This window comes from Manis pentadactyla, chromosome 12 (assembly GCF_030020395.1).
Source record: "Manis pentadactyla isolate mManPen7 chromosome 12, mManPen7.hap1, whole genome shotgun sequence".
Classification (NCBI taxonomy): Eukaryota; Metazoa; Chordata; class Mammalia; order Pholidota; family Manidae; genus Manis; species Manis pentadactyla.
This window is the reverse complement of record NC_080030.1, coordinates 106,833,904-106,856,990: the sequence shown is the minus strand read 5'-3', so window position 1 is coordinate 106,856,990 and position 23,087 is coordinate 106,833,904. Positions and strand designations below refer to the sequence as shown.

Below are 23,087 nucleotides of genomic sequence, written 5' to 3'. Positions count from 1 at the left end.
AGGGATGGTTTGAAACACAGACGGCAAGGAAGACTTCCATGAGACGTCACTCTTTTCTTACTATTCCCAGGATATTTATGCTGAAGACTTTTAGAATTCCAGTCACACTTCCCCACAGTCAGTGTACACCAGGACAACCTGTCAGTCCCAGAGCCCCACACAGATGAAGTCACATTAAAGGGGGAGGGGATCTAGAGTTGGGTCCCTGATGCTACACCCCTAGAATGGGGATAGGCATTTAAAATGATCTACTCTCCTCTTCATCCCTGAAGTCTGTGCTTTTCTTTTTGATATCGCTTGCACTAGTATCTATGGCCCACTCTAAACACACACACAGATATACCACAAAATTCAAAAGAAGAAATGCTTTTCGCATAAATAAGCCTTGACATTTGAAGCACTAAAACTTCTCGTTTTAACTTTTTAAATAAGTGTTTTTCTCTTACACGTTATACAGTTCCCTCCCTCGGAGTAGACTGCATGCAATTTAACTACTTCTGAATGATTCTGGACACATCACATGGACCTCTGATATGTCCTCTGTGCTATTACGATGCTTTCTTCCAGGGCGGTTATTACACTGGGTGAAGACGCAGGCTTGCGCTAAATGACCCACAGACTATAAACAACATGGTCAGTAACAAGCAGGCTCTTACGAAAGGGGGTATGAAATCACTGCGCTCGGTCATTTTTCGTCTCTGGTGCAAGGAATGACCCTTCACACCGGACTTCCTGAGCCTCTCTCCGCCATCAGCATTCCCGCCTCGCAGGGCCAATGCCCGCTTGGCCCTGCGCTGTCTCTAGCGTCTGCCGGCACCCCTGGTGCCCACCCCTTCCTGCTGCTCACTGTGCTTTCCCCTGGTTTGTATTTCTTCTTGGTCTGTTCAGCTTGAGATGACACATACTTCTCCACTTTCCACTTCCATGTTGGTTTTTTTGGAATGCTGCCACTTCAAGCCAAATGTCTACCACATCCTGTTGTACAAAAAGTTGCGGGTGTACTACTGGGTGAATGAACAGTGACAAACCAGCCTTTTTTTTTTTTTTTAAACATTCACTGTTAGTGACCTGAAGAAGAGGGAGTATTGAGTATGAACGCCATCATTTATAAAATAGTCCAATGGCTTAATGAAACAGGTAAAGAATTTCTTTTAAAAAGGAGATTCCTATTTCCAGACAAGCATTGTGTTTAGGTCATTTATTTTTTGATGGCAGCAGAGTGAAACCTAATTGTTTAAAGCCAATGACACTTAATCAATCAGAAAGGAAGGTGAAATCACAGAAGGTGTGAATTTACTCACGCATCCCACTAATAATCACTGAGAGGCTGCTGGGCACCAGAAGTTTCTCCTTATCCTAAGGAAGCAAAGGGTGGCCCAAAGAGTAAATAATTTTCTCGAAAAGACTCAAGTTAGGCCTTTGAAAAGTTAGCTCTGTTTCTAAAAGTTGGTTCCCAATTGAAATACTAATATACCATTAGAAAGATTTTATTTACTAGAATGTGATTTATGTAACACTTTTATAAAGGTTCTGACTGCATAGAATGTGTTACACCTGTGTGGTGGGCCTATGGACTCCCAGGCTTGGCAATGTGGTGATGGACAGGAACAGCAAAGAGCTCCGCTGTGGGATACTGTGTCTAGACTCAGACAACTCTGTAAACACTGGATGTTTCTGTTTGCTCGCCCAGATATGTATTTCCCAGAAATGTCTCTGTTTTCTGTAATTTATAGTGAGAATTACTGATGTTCTGGCAATACTTTTCAAATTAAGAAGCAGAATGCACGCTTTCATGAAGGGAAACGCTACTATATAGGGATTAAATAATTTATCCTAAAAAATTTCTATCTGTCATACAGGGTATTGAGAAATTCATGTGAAATGATATGTGTGGAGATGCTTTGAAAAGCATGAGGTGCCCAAGACAGTGATGGCTGGCACAGTGAACAGTCTGGTATCTTGCTGATGCTTCATAGCCCAAGTTTACAGAAGCTAAGTGAATAACTAATATGGTTAATTTATGATATTCTCCATTTAGAATCATAAATTAATAGATCATTTTTCTAAGAGTTAATATGTCTCCTGAGCATGGCATTATTGCTTATGAGCACCGATCTCCAGTATGTCATGGTTAGAATAAAGAAAACATACAGAAGTCTACTCCTCTTTCCCCCAGATCATAACGTATAGAAGGCACGCAACTAGGATCACCCGATGTAAAACAGCACCTCACCTTCTGTAACATCCTCCCCCTCCATCTCCATCGCGCTGGAACTGTACTTCCTCCCTATTTGCGTACTTTGTTGTCCGTCTTTTCTTACGGAATGTAAGCTTCATGAGAACAAGAGTGTAGTTTTTCACCACAGTGCCCCTTACCTTGCCTCAATGCATGGTAAAAACAGGCACTCAATACATATTATCAAATGAGCACACCGACCATATTTCCCAGAAATCCCTTACTCCTCCGCCCATCAGCAAGCTGGATCCTGCAAACAGCGTCTAGTGGGATGGCCCCGAGTCTGGGGGCAATGACCTATTCCTGAGGTCCTCAGTGACCACCTCTCCCACGGGAACGAAAGCCTGCCTGTCTCCAGCCTTATGCCCCAAAGAAGCCCTCCAAACCCCACTTCCTGAAATACTCATCCTCTGGAATATTTGGGGGATCACATGAAATGTTTACAGAACACCTAGCATAGTCTCTGGGGAAGAGGGAGGGAATGGAAAAAGGGATCTTAACAAAATTAAATACATTTTCATATGTGACAGAATATACAAACGAGGACAGTGAGGAAAATACAAATTACCCTTTATTTTTCCATCCCCTAAACACCCCTATTACTATTTTTCTTCCTAGCTTTTTTTCAGGGCAGTACACAGTATCATTTGATACATCCTGCTTCATATTCTGTTCTTTCATGGAATTCATGCCAATAATATACTTCTATAATAATATTTGTAATGGTTGCATGGAATTCCATCATGTTAATGTGCCACAATTTCTACAGCCGTTCATTTATGTAATTTTCAATGCTTTGCAAGCTGCAGAAAACATACCTGTAGCTTATCTCTGCACATATCCTTAATTATTTCCATAGGCTACAACCCTAATTAGTAATCCAGGGAATGAAAAGGAAAATCACAGTGGGATATTTTTACACACCCACCATATTAGAGAATAATTTAAAAAGAACAATAATTCCAAACATGAGAGGCTGTGGAAGGCCAGGAAGCCTGCCACACTGGTGCCTGGAATGCAGATGGGTCCTAGTGCTCTGGAGAACACTTCGGCTTTACCTGGGGGAACTGAAGATATGCACAGCCTACGAGCAAGTGAGCATCTCCTCAGGACACTCCCGAGAGCAGATTCTCAACTTTGATTTCAGAACCCCTCCGTGCTCTTAAAAATTAAGGGCCCTGACAGCCTCTGTTTATGCAGGCTGTATCTATCAACACTTATCGGGTCTGAAGTTAAAACTGAGCAGTTTCTAGAGTCTAACAATACTCAGTTCATTCTGCGAGCCATCAGAGCAAGACATCATTGCACAGCATGTGGCCTCCGCATCTGCATTGTGCGTTCTTGAGCGCATGAGAGGGAAAGGCGAATAACACCTTAGCATTATTATGAGAAGAGTTTTGACATTACGGTCTCCCACAAAAGACCTCAGGGACCCCCAAGGTCTCAGACCTCACTCTGAGAAATACTGCCCTGGAGAAGTTCATGCACACTGTTCAGGACATGCACAAGAACGTTCCTAGCAGCATTGCTAGTAATAGTCCCAAACAGGGCACAGACCCCCGGTCCCATCAATGGTAAGAGGAGTAAGTCAGTTGTCATTTATTCATAACATAGAATACTCTATTGCAACAGAAATGAGTGAATTCCAGGTGCACACAATCCGTGGATGAATTTTATAAATACAAAGTTCATCAAAAGGATCCAGGCACAAAGGAGAATATAGCATATACAATTCAGGGACAGGGAAACTAATCTGCATTGTCTTGGGATATATTCATAGGTGGTAAAGCTGAAGAAAAGCAGAGATGTGATGATTGTGCCAGTTAAGATAGTGGTTATCTCCTGTGGTGTAGATTCTGTTTTTATTTTAATTTTTGATATTTTATTCATCATAGATTTACTCATTACTTCTTGTTTTTTTTAAATATTGCAGAAACTATTGAAGCATTATTTATCTTGATTAATAAGTTTTCAGCACCCCTTAAACTTTGCCCCTGAGGCAAGTGCCCCACTCCCTTCATCCTAGACTGGCCCTGGTGGTGAGGGACAGATGGAGGTGTGATCAGAAGGACATGGCAGCACCGTGCTATTTCTTGACCTGCATCTAGCTGTACAAGTGGCTGCTTTACAATTATTCAATATACTCTATGTTTATATTCTATACTTTTTTTCTGATGCACACTGCTTTTTACAGTAACTAGGTAGACGTGCATGTCTTTGTTTTCTAACGACATCAAACACGTTTATACTTAAGGGCCTTTTATTTTTCCTCTTTTGCGATTTATTTCAGCTAACAATTCATAAGGACCTGTCACATGCCAGGTGCCCCGTAACAGTTCTGTGAGGTGGTGACTGTCCTCCTCATCTTGTGTTTGAGAAAACCATGGTGTGAGAAGGGACCTGCCCAGGGCCACGCCTAGCTGGCGGGACCAGCAGATGCCCCGTCACGCTCGTGCCATTCCTCTCCTCCCATTTCCCGCTCTGCTGTGCTCGGCTGCGTTGATCTCACATGCGCACACCTCAGCAGGATCAGAGAGGGAGGCGAGGTAGGGCGCCTCAGGCACAGAAGGAGCGGGGCAGCACAGCTGGTGCCCAGGAAGGGGGTGGGGGGGCAGCTGCAAGGATGGGCAGTGGGTGGTGGACACCCCGTCGAGGCTCGGAGGGGGAGCCCCAGGGGGGCCCAGAGAGCAGCGCCCGAGCTACCAAACGGGGAGACGCTCACGCCTGAACTCCCTGGCTGCCGCTGGGGGTCTGGTGCCTTCCTCCCCTCCCTGGATCTTCTGGCCCCTCCACTTCTTTTCTACCCCCTTAGGAAGATCCACTTGACTTCTGCTCCCTTGGAACCTGGTCTCCTTCTTCAATCCCTCCGCCAGACTTGGTCCTGGGGGCTGGGGCCCCGGGTATGCTGTCACAAAGTGGCTGCTGCTTCGGTTTCGAAAAGCCTCACCGCAGTGCCCCCGGTAGGCAGCGTGAGCCCGGGAGCCTTCTCTGTGCCTCAGCTTGCACGCCTGGATTGCGTTTTGCAAGCCCTGCTCCTGTCCGGGCTTGAGGCGGACAAGCCTGCACATCCAGGCTGAGAGCTGCCCCCGTCCTGCTCAGCCCCGAGGCACAGGCAGCCGGCTCCTGCCCTTTTCCACATTTGAATTAAGGTGAAAATGTCGCCTCACCAACCCCGGTACTGTTAGTGCCTTTGTGTACCTTTATCTCCCACCGCCCACAAACTCAAGGGAGAGACACCTTGGAAATGACCGCCTGCCCCAGAGGCCCCTCCGGCAGCGCCCCCCGCCCCCACCGAGCTGGCTCGCGGGCCATTGCATCTGCTTATTTAGCTCTCCACAGTTAGGCCTGGCGAGATGGCTGATGAAAACCTCAGAAATTCACTTATTCAGCTTGCTGTTTGAAGGTTCAGTCATGATGCTCTTAAACCTAAATGCGTAATTTTATTTTAATTTGGCAAATCATTTTAAAAGGGCATTTCTTGTAAAACACAAGGTAGTAATTCTGCTAATATTTCTAGGGGAAGATTAGAAGCTCCTATCTCAGTGTAAAGACTGTTTGTCAGTGTAGTTATTAAGCCATTGTGTCTAACATACCACAGGGCGGGGGAACGTGTTATGTATTAAGAAAATGTCAGCAGTTATGCCCCACACTTAACTCAGGCTTTACATTTATGCCTCTGTGAAAAAAACTAGCGGAGCAAGTCTAACAGACCTTACATAAACTTCTTTTAATTTCTTGAAAGTTTACAAGATGGCTTTTTTTCCTCCTATTTTAAGCCATAGCACTTCTCGAATGACAGGGTTGTAAGAAGGCGAGTCTCTCCCGTAAACTGTGTCCTAACAAAATCTGGTTTGGGGGAAGTATGTGCAATCCTCCTCATTTGTTCTGGGACAGGCCGGTGGGAGGGGCCGCGCCAACGCCCACTGGAGAGCACATTTGGGGACTTCACCTGCAAGTCAGAAGAGTGTGGAACTGAGCTCTACAGTGGAGAAAAATAAAAACCAGTCCTTCACTTTCAGCTCGGTGTTTCCCACTGGGTCCAGTCCCAACCAGTCGCTTCTAAGGGGCTGGACATCAGTTTGCCTTTGAAATTTGGAAAAGGGGTGGAGAAATAGGTTTTGTTTTGTTTTTTTTTAACTCAGGAGGGTTAGAGGGATTAAGTTCTTTAAAGCACACTCAATAGCGGGCCTCTACAATTAGCATGGAACCGGCTCAGGTTCGTTTAACAAGAGCAGCCTGCCAGTGATCACCCACAATATTTTACAGAACCTAGAGAGGGGCAGCCGCAGCCGCTCACACACGAGGCATCTTCTCTCCTTCAAGCCAAAGTCTCTGAGGACATGCGGCCTCCACTGTATCCCTCCACCCCCAACGGCTTATCGTCGTTAAAAGCCCAAAGAATTTGCCAGCTCTCAGACAGTAAACACATTGTGAGGTTAAATGATGTCATCAATAATAATACTATAAAAATTCCAAACAAAGTCTTAGCCGATGAAGAGATAACAATACGTCGGTTAGTTTCTTACCATGATGTGGCTTCTCTTTTGCTTTCTATGGAAACACCAAGAAAACGTGAGAAGAAAAGGGCAGGTGGTGGGGCATCACCAATATGGGCCTTCTCACTGCTCCCGAGCGCCCGGCGCGCCCTCCTCCTTCAGCCTCCCCTGCTTAACTCTCTCCAGCTGGCCCTCCGGCCGTGCTGCTCCCGCCCAGAGCCAGGGCCGAGTGACAGGTGACGGCTCCCGGGGAATGGGCATTAATACGGGTGTGTGTGCTTCTGGCGCTGAAAGGGTTACAGAGGTGTGCCCTGTTTTGGGTGTGCCGCGGAACCAAAATCGCTGAAAAGACCGCAGAGGAAGTGGCAGGTAGCTTGGGGAAAGGCGCCCTGCACCCGTTCAGCTCTACGGGAAACCTGATCCCAGGGGACGGAAGGAGAGACGGAAGGGATCGCTTGGCTTGAGTTTCTTTCTTGGGTGAACAAAGTCGATTTTCTTTCATGCTGAAATTTTGCTCTGTCTTGTGTTAACTCTAGCTTTTATTTACTGATGCTTTAAAAAAAAAGATACAAATTATCCCTCGTAAGCCACCTACCATGTAACATTGCAAAAAATGTAAGCATGCAGCATAACAGAAAAGGCAAGAATGATGTCCACTTCACTAAAACCCAAATAGCTGACGCCATTCGTGCATAAACACAATTCAGTCATTACAAATCACCACAACACTGGCACCATTAGTTTCTAGGTTGTGTAAGTCTTACCAGAAGTTTTCAGTATTGAGTAACAAGTTCTGTTCTTTAACAAAATATTCACCTTACTATTTGACTCAATGACTGAAATCTTCTTATTTCAGATAAAAAAGCTCTTCTGTTTTTTTCATCATGACCATCAGTATTAGAAACATTTATCAAGCATCTATTGGCATATTGCAATGTGCAAGCACATATGGATGGTGAGTGTGTATATGAGGTGCTATTTATTGTTTTTCATATTTTTAATGTTATTGTAAAGTATGGTAAAAAACATATAACATAGCAATTACCATCTTATCCATTTTTAAGTGTACAGTTTAGTATCATTAACTATATTCTTATTGTGCCGCAGACCTCTACAACTTTTTCATTTTGCCAAACTGAGACTCTACACCTATGAGCAACTCCCCAGTTCACCCGCCCCCGGGCCCGGGAATCCATTTGTCTTTCTGTCTCTATGAGTTGGATCAGTTTTGTTAGATAAACTTCATATAGATGGGAGCATATCCTATTTGTCTTAGTGGGACTAGCTTATTTCGCTTAGCATGTGTTCAAGGTTCATCCCTGTAGTGGCATTGCAAGACTTCCTCCTTTATTAAGGTTGAATTACCTTCTATTATCTGTACGTATGGCATTTCTATATTCATCCACCTGTTGATGGACTTTTCCATTGCTTCCACCTCTTGGCTTTTGTGCATGATGCTGCAGTGAACATGGGTGTGCCATTATCTCGTCAAGATTCTGCCTTCAAGTCTTTGGATATATACCCAGAAGAGGGATTGCTGGGGCACAAGGTAGTTGTATTCTTAATTTTTTTAGGAAACTCCAACTGTTTTCCTCAGCAGCTGTACCATCTCACAGTCCCACCAACAGTGCACGAGGGTTCCAGTTTCTACACATCTTTGCTCACACTTGTTTATTTTGTTTTTTTTGAAAGTGGCCATCCTCTTGGGTATAAGGTGGTATCTCACTGTGGTTTTGGTTTGCATTTCTGTAATGACTGGTGATATGGAGCATCTTTGCATGTGTTTGTCGGCCACTTGCAACCTTCTTTGGGAAATGTCTATTCAAGTCCTTTGCCCGTTTTAAAAATCAGAATTTTTTTTTTTGAGTGAGTGTGCTACTCTTAAGGAAAGTTATGAGAAGTAGATAGTGACACCCATTTAAAAAATATATTACAAATTTCTCTAGACATGGCAAAAACAATTCACTCTCTCCTAGTGTAAACTCAGCTGCAATTTCCCCTGTAATTCTCTATGTAAAAAGACATTTTGAATAGATTGAGAGTTAAATTCTGCTAAGAGTTTTAAAAAGTTATCTTACAATATCACTTAGAAATACAAAAATGCGTACTTATGAAAAGACTCCGTGGTCCTTTGCCATCCATAACTATAGTTATAGAATATCACACTCATGGTTACCTGAGGGCTCTGATAATTCATTTATACATTTAACAAGTATTTGTTGATTGCCAGTCCTCTGTCAGTTTCTGCAGATTTGGGGGTTAAAAGACATAGTTTCTGCCACCAAAGAATACATAGTTTGGAGTGAAAGAGAAGGAAGAAGATATGTGAAGATAGTATAAGAAAGTGTTGATTGTTTAGGGCTTTACATAGGATGCAGTGGGCATATCATGATAGCTACCACTTATGGGTGGCCCTGTAGAAAAACAAGTACCTTAATGAAGGGGTAGCATTTGAATTACTACTTGAAATTCACATATCCTACCTCTAGGCTTTTTCTTTCTTTCTAAAAAAGTATGATGGCTGATAGCAGATAAAATCTTATAATCGAATGTTAATCAATTCTGTAGCAATCATTTATATTAAAAACATTTATGTGGTACTACGGCTATATATGTATATATATATACACACACTTGACAACATGATCTGAAAAGAAGCATTCTTTTACTGACATAACCTGGACAGAAAAACAATGAAACAATCGATTATTCTGTATGATTCCTACCCTGTCCTCACTATGCGAGGGTTGTGAATCTAAGGCTTCTTTTGACTTCTAGAAGCTTATAGACTGGTCTATAAAACCACCACCCATGTGAAGGCAGGCATATAATTAAACGCTGAAATGGACAGAACAGACATCTGTAATGTTCTAAGAGTTCAAAGAGGAAGAAATGAGTGCGGGTGTCCAGAAGGCTGCAGGCAGGACCTGGCACAAGCCGCGAAGGATCCAGGGATGGGACTCCAGGCAGGGGAACAGCCTGAAGAAAGGCACTGAGGAAGCATGGACGCGGGGGGCTTACTGCAGGGACCGGGCAAGATCACGGACCAGTGGAATAAGTAAGTGGAAAGTTGAATAAGTAAGACTGCTCTACCTGAGTGGGGCCTTGAAGGCAAGAAGAAGCCCAAGCGTGAGGTTGTGATCACCTGGTGATCTCTGCAGGCTTCTGAGTGGGGAAGAGACGTGATCCGGAGAGGTGTTACAGGAAGGCGAGTACGGTGGTCGCTGGGGACCCAGCTGGACAGGGGCCTGGCGTCAGCGGGGGAGACGTGAAGGGCTGAGGGGCCTGCAGTGATCACCAGGTGTGGAAACAGGATAGAAGAAAGGGCTGAGGGAAAGCACCTGTGAGAGAGGGGGCCCCAAAGAGCTTGGGGCCCAGGAGCACACGGAGCTCCATCCGAGGGCTGGGGGTTTGGTGGGGCTCAGCCTGAGCTAGGGGACAATTGATATTTCCTAGTAGAAATGTTCACAATCCCTGGAGAGCAGACCCAGAAGCCACCGTCATTCTCAAAGCTATGCATCTACACTTTATGGGGATGCGACATCCCATATTGATCCCGATTTGGAAGGAAAAACACAAATGACAGTGTAAACTGGCATCACTGACTGTGCTACAGAGCCACTAGGTGCTGCATTACTCCCTGTGCAGCAGAGGACACACTTCTCTATGTGCAGCTGCCAGGGGCACCTCATAGTTTCTGATCAGGACTCAGTCCTTTGGGCTGCAGGCTCTCCGCAGGCGGCCCCCGCCGAACCATCTTTGTAGTGGGAAGGGCAGTAAGGGCGTAAGTAATAGCTACTCTGACCTGACTTGTGGGTATTTCATCATTTCATTTAAAGTGTTTGAAAAAAGGTTTTGCTTTGTGATGATCGTAATGAATGAATAAAACTAGGAAGCCTGTAGTTTTGTTTTTGAACAAACCGATGAAATCGTCTTGCAAGAGGAGGCTTCATGCAATACAGAGGTGACAGAAAACCCTTCCAGTTTTATTTTCGATCCAGCCTCAAAGTATTGTTCTGTTGCATCAGTACAGTTTTTTACGTCCAAACTGAAAAATAGCCAGCCAGGTGCTCAGGACTAGCCAGGATTTTCCAGAGGGTGTGAGAATTTGACTTACTTCTCCTTTCCTGGCCCCTCAGCCAAATCCCCCTGGGGTGATTCCAGCTTCGGGGATTGTCCCACAAGCTCATTCTTTCCTACCTGGGTACCTCTGTGTTCTGCAGCAGGAAGGCAGGCATAGGGTGAACAGGTCCTGCCCCTGACTCTACGACTGGGTCTCTGCAGAACACAGGTGGGGTCAGCAGCCAAAGAAAGCGAAATCACCACTGCCTCACTTTCCGTGCACATGCATTGGCCCTGTCTTTCCTTATCACATTGGAAAAAATTCATGTAAACGTATTTCGGCTACTAGTCACCGACGGTGCGCCTGTGAGTAGATGCAGTGCACGTGTTCACGGGGCACCACGGCTCCTCCCAGTGCAAAAGTTTAACATTTCAACTTCCAAGTTTTCCGAAATAATTCATCTTCAAATTGCCATCCTCTGTTTTTTTTTTCTTAATCCCCTCCATCTATCGCACGACGTTTTGACTAGTTCCTCTTACACAATCCGCCTGGTGGGACGCTCCCTGCAAGTTGAACTACAGAATTTTCTTTCTTGTCCTCATTCCTTTAGCAAACCTCAGGCCAGGTACCAAGATGATTTCAGGATGGTCAGAGCCTCCATTCATGCCAGGTGAACGAGGGATTCTCTGGGCTGTGTTAATAACCTACAGCCTTACCCCACCTCAACTTTGTGGGGATACTTGAATTTGAAAGCTGGGTAGAATTCTGAGAGGGACAGACCCTGACGCGAGCTCATTACACTAAGGACTTCTCTGGACTGGCTTCGCGTGCCCTGCTGAAGGCATTAGTGTCTCCGTAGGGCAAAATCTTCCCATAGTTCTTTGCATGTCCCTCAGTCTATCCACTGCTTGGACAGACATTTAGTCGGCTTCCCCAGCTGTCAGTTAACGAACTCAACTCTGTCACTTACATTGGGTAATTTTGTGCCCTTGTTTCCAGTTTGAATAAAATGAACTGAAACCAACTCTAAACAACATAAACTACAACTAAACTTAAATGGTTAAAAATAATTATTGTTTTAATTTTCATTCTAAAAAAATTTTTGAACATGAAGGGGGAATTGTCTTCTATCACAGACATTATTGTTAAATTTTTACATTTAAAATAGTAATTAATTTGAAGTTTTCCTACTCTTGAAGCAATCTGGGATCTTGTGACACAATCAAATAAAAAAAGAACACTATTCAGATCATTGCCCCCCAAAAATTAGTGGTAGGAAGAATTCTAATACGGTTCCCCAAATACCACACCCCTCCTGCCACGTACACACCATGTGATCCCCTTTATGAGTGTGGGCAGGATCTGTGGATATGATGGCTGTCACGCCCGTGACTGGCTGCATTACAGGCAAAGGTGAAGGGATTCTGCAGATGGAATTAAGGTCCCTAAGGAGCTGACTTTAGTGACTCAGAACAGAGGTCATCCTGGGAAGACCTGAGTTCTTTAAAAGACCATCTTGAAAGTTCAGAAACTTGAAACATCAAAGATTCTCTCCCGATGGCCTTTAAAAAGCAAGCTGCTCATGCAGAATATAGCCAATGGTTCTGTAACATCTTCCTACGTTGACAGATAGTAACTGCCCTGGAGGGGGAGGATTTAATAAAGTGGGAAACTGGTGAACCACTGTGTTGTATACTTGAAACCAATATGAGTGTATATCAATGATACTTCAGTGAAAAAAAAGAAAGAAAGAAAAAACAAAAACATGAAGCAAGCTGCTGTGAGTTCTATAGCTGCCAGGAGCCAGGGGAACTGAGCCTCAGGTCACTGCAGCCCCGGCTGACACCTTGACTGCAGGTGGTCAGACCCTGAGCAGAGAGCCTAGCTAAGCCTGGTGCAGACTCCTGACCAACAGAAGCTTAGACACTAAAGTGTTTCAGCTGCAAAATTCATAATAATTTGTTATGCAACAATAGAAAACAAATTCAATATTCAATAAATATTGATTGGCTACTCCATGCTGTAAGCACTGGGGTACATTTTGCAATGGACTAAAAAAAAATGTAAGGATTAATTCATGCATTTGAGTCAATTTATTCTACTGGGGACCTCATAATAGAGGCAGCTAAGTGAGGACAAAATACAGCAGCCTGTATCTGTATTCGTTGTAGCAATTAAGAATTAGGATTGCGAAGGAAGAGAAGAATCAAGGAAGGTTTGTAAAAGTGGTGGGGTCTGTTCTGCAAGCTAGGGTTTGAAGAGCTCTGTTAGGCAGAATGGGGGAGGTGAGCATCTGTGGCCAGAGGAGGAGCAGGAACAAAGCCAGAGGTTTGCAAGTGCAGTGCCTGGAGGGGGGGGGGGGCCGCCGGTGGGATGGGCGGCTGAGACTGGGTTCTCCGAGGGCTGCCTGGGACTGTCCTCAGTGGTCAACAGGCAGTCACAGAAGGGGCGCAGAGAAGCACCTGCGTGTGTTCACCACACAGCAGGTGTTCGGTTCTCCTGGGTTGAAAGGTTTTCAGATGTTGATTCAGGCATTTCCCCTGCTCCCCGCTTCTTGCCGTGCAGTCGACACTAGGGCTTTTCCCCTGTGATATCCCAGGTGCTTGTTTACTAATGGAAAGGGAATTTCCACTCTTTTCAAGAAAACACTAACTGTATCCTTTTCTGCAGGGCCAGAGGGGCCGCAGCCAGCATAATCCTGACATCTACGTAGCTCCCTCCATTCAAGAAACCCATACCTAAGAATCTGATTATGTGAAAAGGAAGATAATAATTTCCAAGTACTAGATAATAATAATTTCAGTGGCTAGAGATCTAAAAGTAAGATAGCTCTTGGTTTAGCAGAGACATTGTTGAAATATTTAGATATTAAAAAAATAGACTCCATCAGCGTAAGTAGTGTACACCTTCATTTAAAAAACTAAGGGAATTCTGGGGATTGAAAAGCGGCCTCTAGGACTAGTGGGAGGTTGGCACTTAAACAAGAGAAGGCCAGCAAGACTTTCCCGGCATGTGGATTGGCTGAGGAAATTTTATCAGCAGCAGTGACCAATATGTGCTTTTCAGTAGCCGCACTGTGCCAAGCCCTCCAGTAAAAGTTTGCTGTATGGAGCCGCGTGAGGTAGTGGGACTTCGGGGAAATCAAGAAGCAGGGGACTGGGCTCCATGCACAGGCTGACTTGTGGCAAAAGGAAGCAGGGGAGGGTGAGAGAGGGCGAATCAGAGCAGGGAAGAATCAGAACCAGAGGTGATGGGGGCCGGCGGCGGGCTTAAGCCTTGCCTAGCACGTGACTGTTAAGGGACAGGAGACCTGCCGTGGCCGGAAGTCTTGGCCAACACCAGACAACAGCATTATACTGTCATGAACTGCCACCATAAGGTTAGCTATGGCCACACATTTTGCTCAGCACTTTGTACACATGACCTCACTGAACCTGAAGAGGTACTTGTTCTTGTTCCATTTTCAAGTAAGTGAGCAAGTTAGAAGGTGGTAACTCACCCACGGCCGTGGGACTAACCGACTGTGCTCAGATTCAAGTCCAGGGCTGCTGGGCTCCGAACCCCATGTCCTCCACCGCCCCTCCCTGCACGGCCCCCAGCACGCCGCTCTGCTATGGCCGTTCCGTCTCTCTTGCCTTCTCTCACGACTTCCTTAGCTTCCCCTCGGCAACCTCCTTTCTAATCTCCGCCTCCACCGGCTCTTGAGAGTATCCAGCCGTCTTCTCCCCTGGTTCATCCCCACGCCCTGGATACCATGTCATGCTCACTGTACAGATCAGATACTCAGCATCCTGGAATGTGTTAGGGGATGTGGCTGAGGCCACACAGGAAGAGACAAGGCTTGCTGCTGATAAAGATGATTCGTATATGGGGACCCACAAAACAGAGGTGTCTTCGCCCCCATCAAACCTAAACCTAAGTTAGCCTGCATTTGTAGGAACTACCTGCTGAAGAAAACTGACGCACACCAACACAGCCCTCTGATGCCGCTCCAGCCAGCCTACCTTCCCCTGCTAGCCTGGAAAACAGGACCTGCTGCCCTTACAGGAAATCCCCTGCCCTAGCCCGTCATGCCCTGTTTCTGGGGTGCTTCCTCCAAAGCCCTCTGACTTGCTCTGGCATAAATGCTCTCAGCAGGAGCAGAATCTGCTGCTTGCCAGGCACTGTGCTCCCCGTCCTTGGACTGTTCCCTTCTGAGTAAAGGACATCAAACCTGCTACTGAACTGTATTATTTTTGTCCACTGACAGGGCTGCCTTGGGACCCTTTCTCCCTGGTCACACGAAACGGTGACCCTCTTCAGTCAGATCCTGTTGCTCGGCTCAAACTCCTCCCACGGCCTCCCTTACGTTCAGAAAGAGGTTCACAGCTCTCCAGCGGCCCCGCAGCCCCTGCCCGCTCCGGGCCTGCCTCTCTCCCCTGTCTCTGCGTCACACGCCTCCCCCGAGCCCCAGGGGCCCCTGCCACCACTCCAGGATGCCAAGGGCCTTGGTGCACGCTGCTCTGGACTGCCCTTCTCGCTCGATTCACTTCTCTGTAGGGAGGCTCTGCGGCCCCTCCCCATCTGAAAAGCCCCCCTGCCATCACTCCTGCCCCTGTGCCTGCGCCCTCTCCCCCCTCTCTGCTGCTAGCTAACCATGTAATGTCTACCCACTTGTCCTTGGCTGCCAGAGCGCAAGCTCAAGAGCTGGGGTTCCATCAGCCTCAGGCACCCACGTGCCCAGAATCGCTGGCTCACAGCAGGCATCTCACGGACATAGCAGGTGCTTCAAAGACGTTTGCTGAATGAATGAATGAATTTCGCAGATTTGTTCTCAAGTGAAAGGCTTGACATCTTGCCTGCTGGGCAGGCACACAAGTGCCTGGTAGGGAAGAAGGTGTGTCAATCAGTCCTGCAGGAAAGAAAGTACAGGAAAAGTGGGGTGATGGGACAAAAGTCTAGTAAAGGGACAAAGGTCACAGAGAACCTCCCAGAGCGGTGCTCTACGGCAGGCCCACTGACGTGTCGGAGGGCAAGGCAGGAGCAGGCCTGGGACTGGAGGACGGCCCAGGAGGGAAGACACGGCCCTGGCAGCAGCCCCATGGGGGGCAGGGGGGACCCAGGAGGAAAATGTCCTGCCTTCCCCTCCACTCCCTCATCTTCCAGGGCTCTTCTCCCACGGGACCCACCAGGAAGCCAGACAAGCAGGACCCAGAGCAGGGTGGAGAAGGGGTCAGGGACCTGGGGGCCGGCGGGAGGGTCTCCAGGAGACGAGGCGAAGGGACCTCCAGGGGCGAAGAGGAGCTGAAGGCCTCCTCACCGTGCAGACCTGAGTTACTGCTCGTTGCGACTGAACACTACTGGCTGGAAAGCAGAGCTACCGGCTGGTATGGTTTTGTGACTGTTCTCTCCATAAATCTAGCCTGTCAGAGAGACAGACTTCTTCTAGGCTGAACTTTCACACCCATTACAGCAGCCAAGTTTCTTTCACTATTCAAGTCCTCCTGGTGACTCCAGGCTGCGCTGAGCAAGCCCAGCTCGGTCACAGGGCCAGCCAGCACCCCGTGGCCTGCCCCACCACGGCCAGCCGTGCCGCGCCCAGCCGGGACCACGGGGCCTCAGGCCTGAGGAACCCCATGCTTCCCTGAGGTGTAGGCGATCAGTTCTGCAAGTACGTCTGCCTCAGCATATCATGCCACCGGGAGAGACAGACAGTATTTCTAGCAAAAAATGGATGAAGACCCCTACCTCCCTCCATGCAAAAGGGACCAAAAATTAATTCAAAATGGACCAAACACCTAACTGTAACAGCTAAAGCTATAAAGCTCTTGAGGAGAAGACATAGGGGTAAATCTTTGTGACTTTGAATTTGGCAGTAGTTTCTCATGATGTGTATTTTGCACAAGCAAAAATAAAAAGATAAGTTGGACTTACTTGCATCGAAAGTAAACATTTTTGTGCTTCTAAGAACACTGTCAAGAAAATGAGAAGTCAATCCCTTGCAAAATGGGAGAAAATATTTGCAAATCCTATACCTGATAGGGATCAGACATCCAGAACTTTTACAATTTAACAATAAAAATACAAATAACCCAATTTAAGAATGGGCTTGAATGACAAATAAATAAAATAAAATAAAATAAGAAATAATTAATTTATTTGAATATGAACTAATTTATTTATTTATATAATATATGCATAATAAATAAAAAAATAAATAAATAAGGACTTGAACATACATTTGTATATCCAAAGAAGATATACAAATAGCCAGTAAGTACTTGAAAATACGCTCAATGTCATTTATCACTAGGGAAATGCCAATCAAAACCACAATGAGATGCCACCTCATGCCACTGCCACAGCTCCAATCAGAACGATGACAATAAGTGTTGGCGGGGACATGGGTAAATCAGACCCCTAATACATTGTCGGTGAGATTGTAGAATGGCAGCCACTTTGGAAAATAGTTCAGTAGTTTCTTAAAATGTTAAACGGAGATTTACCATATGACCCAGCAATTTTGCTCTTAGGAATTTAAATTTTATACCCCCGCAAAACCTTGTGCACCAATATTCACAGCAGTATTATTCATAGGAGTCAAAAGGGGGAAACAACCCAAATATTCACTGACTGATGAATGGTTAATAAAATACGGCATATCCATTCAAGAGAATATCATTCGGCAATAAAAAGGAATGAAGTACTGACACAAACTATAACACGGAAGAACCTCGAGAACATGCAGATTGAAGGAAGGCAGACACAAAATCATTACGTGATTCCATTTATAAGTCCAGAGTGGGCGAATCCACAGAGGCAGGACATGAATAACGGTTGCCAGGGACTGAGGGAAAGAGGGGAATGAGGAGTGACGATGGGATTTCTTTTTGTAGTGGTGGAATGTTCTGGAATTAGTGGTGATGGTTGTTCAGCCTTGGAAATATACTAATAACAACTGGACCTTTGACACTTCTCAAGGATGACTTTCATGGTATGTGGATCATTTCTCAATTTTTAAAATGATGAACAAGACTGAAGCGAGACTCTGTCTAGTCTCCTTACTGCACCAGCCCAAGGAAACTAATGGAAGTAATAAAAAAGTCCGAAGTTGCAAGAAAAAAGTTATGAGACCCTGGAACAAGGCTGGCACCAAATCTATTAAAGTAGCAGGAGAGTCCTTTTCACTGTCGTTCTAGTGGCAGTTCTAGAAAGGCGGAAGGCAAGAAGGGTGGACGGGAATTAGGTCCAAGGAGCGTCTGCTATGCACCAGGAGCTCTGGCCAGGCCTGAGAGGGGCCAGGGGTGCGAGGGGAGCACACAGCCCGGGCCTCTCGTTCCTGAGGGGCCTCGGCTCTGATACAAAGACATTTCTAGATGATGCTGAAGGTGCGCTGAGACAGTGATGGGAAATTCTGTCCCTTATAAAAACCACATCTTATGGACTTAACTTGTAAATCACATAATTCTATCTGTGTATGCTAAGTATATTAACTTGTTCAAAGTCCACATTTAGAAAATGTCATTATTGAAATAACCCATTTTTTCCACATTTGTTCATTTTTTTTTGTTCTAATATATTAGGAGTTTATAAAATGGAAGTGATCCTGGCCTCTCTGACTTTCTGAGGATCCCTGATCATATTTAAATCCCACAACCACCCAAAGAAGTACATATTATTGTCCCATTTATAAAGGAAAAAAACTGACCCTCAGCAGGGCTGTTTTGCAAACTTGTAAGTGATGTAACTGGGGTTTGAATCCAGGTCTATTTGACGCCAACACTCTCGCTGCCACTTTCAGATGCTAAAGATGACGAAGGTCGAAAATGTCAGTTTTTCTTCACTCACCCCCCCAGAGCGACGGTCCCGGTGCCAGCCGGTGCCCTGTGCCCAGCTTGCCCAAGGCCAGGCTGCTGGCAGAACCCCTCGGGTCCCGCAGGCTGCCTTTCCCACAGCCCTGCTGCCCGTGCAAACACTTGAGGACCACTTTGAGGAGGGGGTACAACTGAGAAACTTAGAACAAGGCCTGCAGGCGCCCCGGAATACAGAAAGAGCTTGGCAGGGCCTTTCCTCCCTCCTTAAAGAGAGGGGCACCCCGAAGTGCCGCGGGGAGGATGCAGCCTGCGGTTCCGTGACACCTCCCTATGTCAACAGACGGTGACCGCACTAATGGGGGCGAGCATTTAATGACGTGGGTAACTGCTGAATCCCCATGTTATATACTCGAAGCTAACAGAATACTGTGTGTCAACTATACCTCAATGTAAAAAAATTAAAAATAAAAATAAAAAAAGAGGAGAGAGGACCACGCATTAAGCGGAGCAGAAATGCCACCCCACGTCGTTGGCCCAGCTAGAGCCGGTCTGTATCTGCACGTCGGACGGATCCCACGGGATCTGGGACCCACGGAGCACCGTCTTCAGCGGGCATCGTGGGAGGAGGGCAGGGAAGGGGCAGCACGGGCCGATCCCCGCCAGGCGCGCGTCACATGACCGCGGGAGGCCAAAGGCGCCGTTCTCACTTCCCAGAGAAGAACCTGAAGGCGTGAGGGACGTGCTCCCAAGTCTCACGGCAGGAGAGCTGGCTAGGCCTCCAACCGGTCTGCCGGACCCCAGAGACGCCGTCCCTCCCGCCCCCAGAGCACGGGAGGCAGCGCACGTGGAGCCTGGCACCACGGGTTCGAATCCCAGCTCTGACACTTCCGGGGGGCCGACCTTGGGCCAGCTGGGGGCCTCCACTCCTCAGTGCTCTCATCTGGAGAAACAGGAGTGACAGTTGTCTCCCCCTCACAGAGCTGCGAGGGTGGGGGGACACACGGAGGTGGGGGGGCTTGGACCCCCCAAGAGGACATGAAGCTTCACGGCCCCCCCGTGCCCTTCCCTGTGCGCTGCTCCCATCTGGCTGCTGCTCAGTCACATCCCTCCATAATAAACTGGTGATCTAATCAATCCAAATTAAAGAAGAGACCCTGAAAATAATAATAGTACAACCTAAATAAATAATCCCTGGAATCAGAGTGTGAGAACATGAAGGACTCCGCTTCTGGTGATGGAGGAATATTCAGGGGCTCGGGCCTCAGGAAGACGCCAACCTGCCCCGAGGATGAGTTCCAGAATCCAGAAATCCTTAGGACTGAGAGACTTGATTATGCTGATTCTTGTTCTTTTTTCAATAAATACGTTATCATCACCAGGGATTCCCGCCACATACTCCTACCCAGTGGGGAGAGAATTCTAGACGTGCAGAAGCCAGGACAGGAGAATATGCTGGCAGGTTATCTTGATAAAAAGTCAAGTACAGGTCTTTATACTTCCCAACTCTTCCATTTGTAAATGGAATGCTAGGAATTTTCTAAAACTCAAATAGATGAAGCTTTATTAGAAATGATCACTCTAAGGGCATTACGATTAGCATGTATAGTGCGTGGGGGGCACGGGGAGGGCTGCGCAGCACAGAGAAGACAAGTAGTGATCGTACAGCATCTTACTGCGCAGATGGACAGTGACAGTGAAGGGGTATGTGGGGGGGACTTGGTGAAGGGGGGAGCCTAGTAAACATAATGTTCTTTCTGTAATTGTAGATTAATGATACCAAAATTTAAAAAATTAAAAAAATTTAAAAAAAAGAAATGATCACTCTGAGTTGAAGACCGTCTCAATTTGTTATCTACAGTAGCCTGGACAGGATCAGTCTTGGACACCCTGACTCGCTGCTTTAGCTGAACTTGAAAATTTAGTTCCTCCAACTTCTGCAGAACTTTCCTCCAGCAAACACCTTTAAGTGACTCTTGACCATCTACTGAAGGCAGGAAGCAAGCTTAGGAGTCACCTCCTCATTCGCTTTGGCCTCTACTTCTGTTTCCTGCAGAACGTCCTCCTTGAAGGCAGCATGTCCCTTGCACAACGTGTACTCGTCTTCGGTAAAATGCAAATAGGATGAAACAATGATCAGAACCACGTCATCTTTGTGGCTCTGGAGTTACAATCGGTCCAAATACCAAAAGACATCACCAAAGTGGCTGAACTGAGCATGAAGGTGGTTTGGTCCACATAAGCATGTCTACCTGCCAAGGTGTATGTAGTCTAAATAAATGCCTTTTTTCTTGCCTTGTCTAATAATAATAATGATGGCAACTTTACAAAATATTTTGATAACACTTCATCAAACTTACTGTGATACGTGGTGTCCTAAGTGCCTCATATGCAATAAACTCCCGGGATTCCCGCAGCCCTGCAAGGCAGGTGAGTGAATTGAGCATAACCACATGAGGAACCAGCCCAAGAACATTCAGCTGCCAGGTGGCAGGACTGGGATTTGAACCCAGATTGGCCAGACTACAGAATGTATGCTTTTAACCCATTCACCACAGTTTCTCAGCTTTTGCAAGGTGCCTGTGCTTTTGCATAGGGAATGTCCCTCATACGCAGTCCCTAAACAATTCACCGAAGGAATATTGTCCATTACATTCAACTACACACTAACCCATTTTTAATGGTGATTCACAGGGAGCGGAGAAATACGGAATGACCTTGATACACAATCAGCATTAAAAAAAATTTTTTTCCATCTCCGGTTTCCCATGAATTAATCATAGATAAAGCCATAGCTGTGTCATTCTTTGGCCTCAAAACCACCAGCAAACTGAAGCAGAGTGACTCAGAGGGTAGGAGAAATTTTACGAAATGCTCCCTTGATGTTAGGGTTCAATCACAAAACTATACAACCTTGGAGCCGAAACTGATCTTGGAGCTTATGACATTTAATCTCCTTACGGGAGGCTGTCCAGGAGGGATGAGTAAGTTCCCTGGGGCCCAGAGCCATTTAGGGGAAGGACTGTCATGAGAAAAAGCCCAGACTTCCTAGGGTCCAATGTCTTTCTCCACTTCACCATGTTTTTTACCCCCCACCATGTGACATTTTTATATAAAAAGGTAACATGTTCTCATTACCTGGGGCTAAAGACATTTTCCTGTGCTATGTACAGAAAAGGTTAATGTAATTATATTCCACTGCTTGGATTGTGGAAACATACTTGGTCTACTTCAAATATGAGTCAGGTGGTGCTTACATTTTCTTCATTTAGAGAAGCAGACAGGTAAACATCATAAAACACATTAGGACATGAAATATGAGTGTGGTGAATAAAAAATGTCTATTACTATCACGCATGTAAAATACATGCGAACCCATTTTCTATTATTCCACTACATTTCATCAGCAATCATTTGCTCCCAGTGGAAATCAGTGACCTCTCTGAAAACCAGCAGGAAATATTGTAAGTCTGTGAAAGAGAAAACACGTCTCTTTTCCAAATGCCGGGTCCTTGGCCTCTTCTCTGGCCCATGAGCTCAGGACCCCAGTGGCTGCCTGCCTCATCTCCTTCTGCCAGTCCATCCCAACACAGCCGTTTGTCCATTCTTCCCAGTCACAGATTTCATTCCATTATCCGTATCTCAGAAACCTTCAGCGGCTCTCCACCGTCTTCAGGATAAAGCCCAAACTTTCAGAGCCTGAACAGTGTTACCTCAACATCTTTCCAGTCCACCTGACTTTGTGCGCCTACACAGACCGTCTGCTCTGACCAACAGTGTGTCCCCAGCTCCCCACGCACACGCAGCGCTTACCTGTCTCTGTACCTTTGCCCACGTGGCTTTCCCTCCCAGCGTATCCATCACCTCACCTACTTGCCAATCCGATTCTGACTCATGGTAACCCAGCCCAGGCCTCCCAACCACCCAAGCTTCCTGAGATCCTTCTCTGAAAGCATTTATTACTGGTAATGCTGATTTCATATTTGCTGTTCTGTTTGATTTAAACATTTCCATGTCCATTTCTCTTGCCTTCCCATCCAGTTTATAAGCCTCTTTAGAGAAGGGAAATATTTGTTTAGATTAAATATTTTCCTCTGTGCCTTAAACACATAAAGAGATAAGCAGTATCAATAGCTGATCATTTCTTTCCTGGTTTCTTCTCCCCCCTCACCCCCCAGTATTCTCCTTGAAGAGCTGACATTTAAAGCATCTGGGGTGATTTTTACATACTTATTCCAAAGACCTAAAAGATTATGAAATGTATCTTTAGGTAGAGCCCTTTACCTGTAATTCACAGTTAAATTCTGCAATGAGTTCTTAGAGTATTTATGAATAGATTAAAAGAACAGAGAAAATAGGAACAGGGGAGTTCAATCTTTTCTGTTCTGTTTAAAAAAATCTACTGAAGTGTGCCCCAACATGGGTGGCCAGACTGGGAAAAGAAAATCAGTGGAAGCTCACATACTATATATTTAAATGTTTTAAAGTTATAAATGAACTTT

The 23,087-nt window shown here is 46.0% G+C and overlaps 1 protein-coding gene across 4 annotated transcripts in view; it reads right to left on the bottom strand.

The window, feature by feature from the left end:
- The window catches only part of CRYBG1 (crystallin beta-gamma domain containing 1), a 149,615-nt gene that overhangs the window by 52,142 nt on the left and 74,386 nt on the right, over nucleotides 1-23,087 (bottom strand). The window contains exon 1 of one of the 4 annotated variants that reach the window (XM_036902877.2): nucleotides 6,763-7,079. The exons of the other annotated variants lie outside the window; for them this stretch is intronic. Within the exon in view, the coding sequence (XP_036758772.2) occupies nucleotides 6,763-6,765 (3 nt within the window). The 5' untranslated portion in view covers nucleotides 6,766-7,079. Of the gene's footprint in view, nucleotides 1-6,762; nucleotides 7,080-23,087 lie in introns of those variants that run through there. 4 annotated transcript variants of the gene reach the window in all.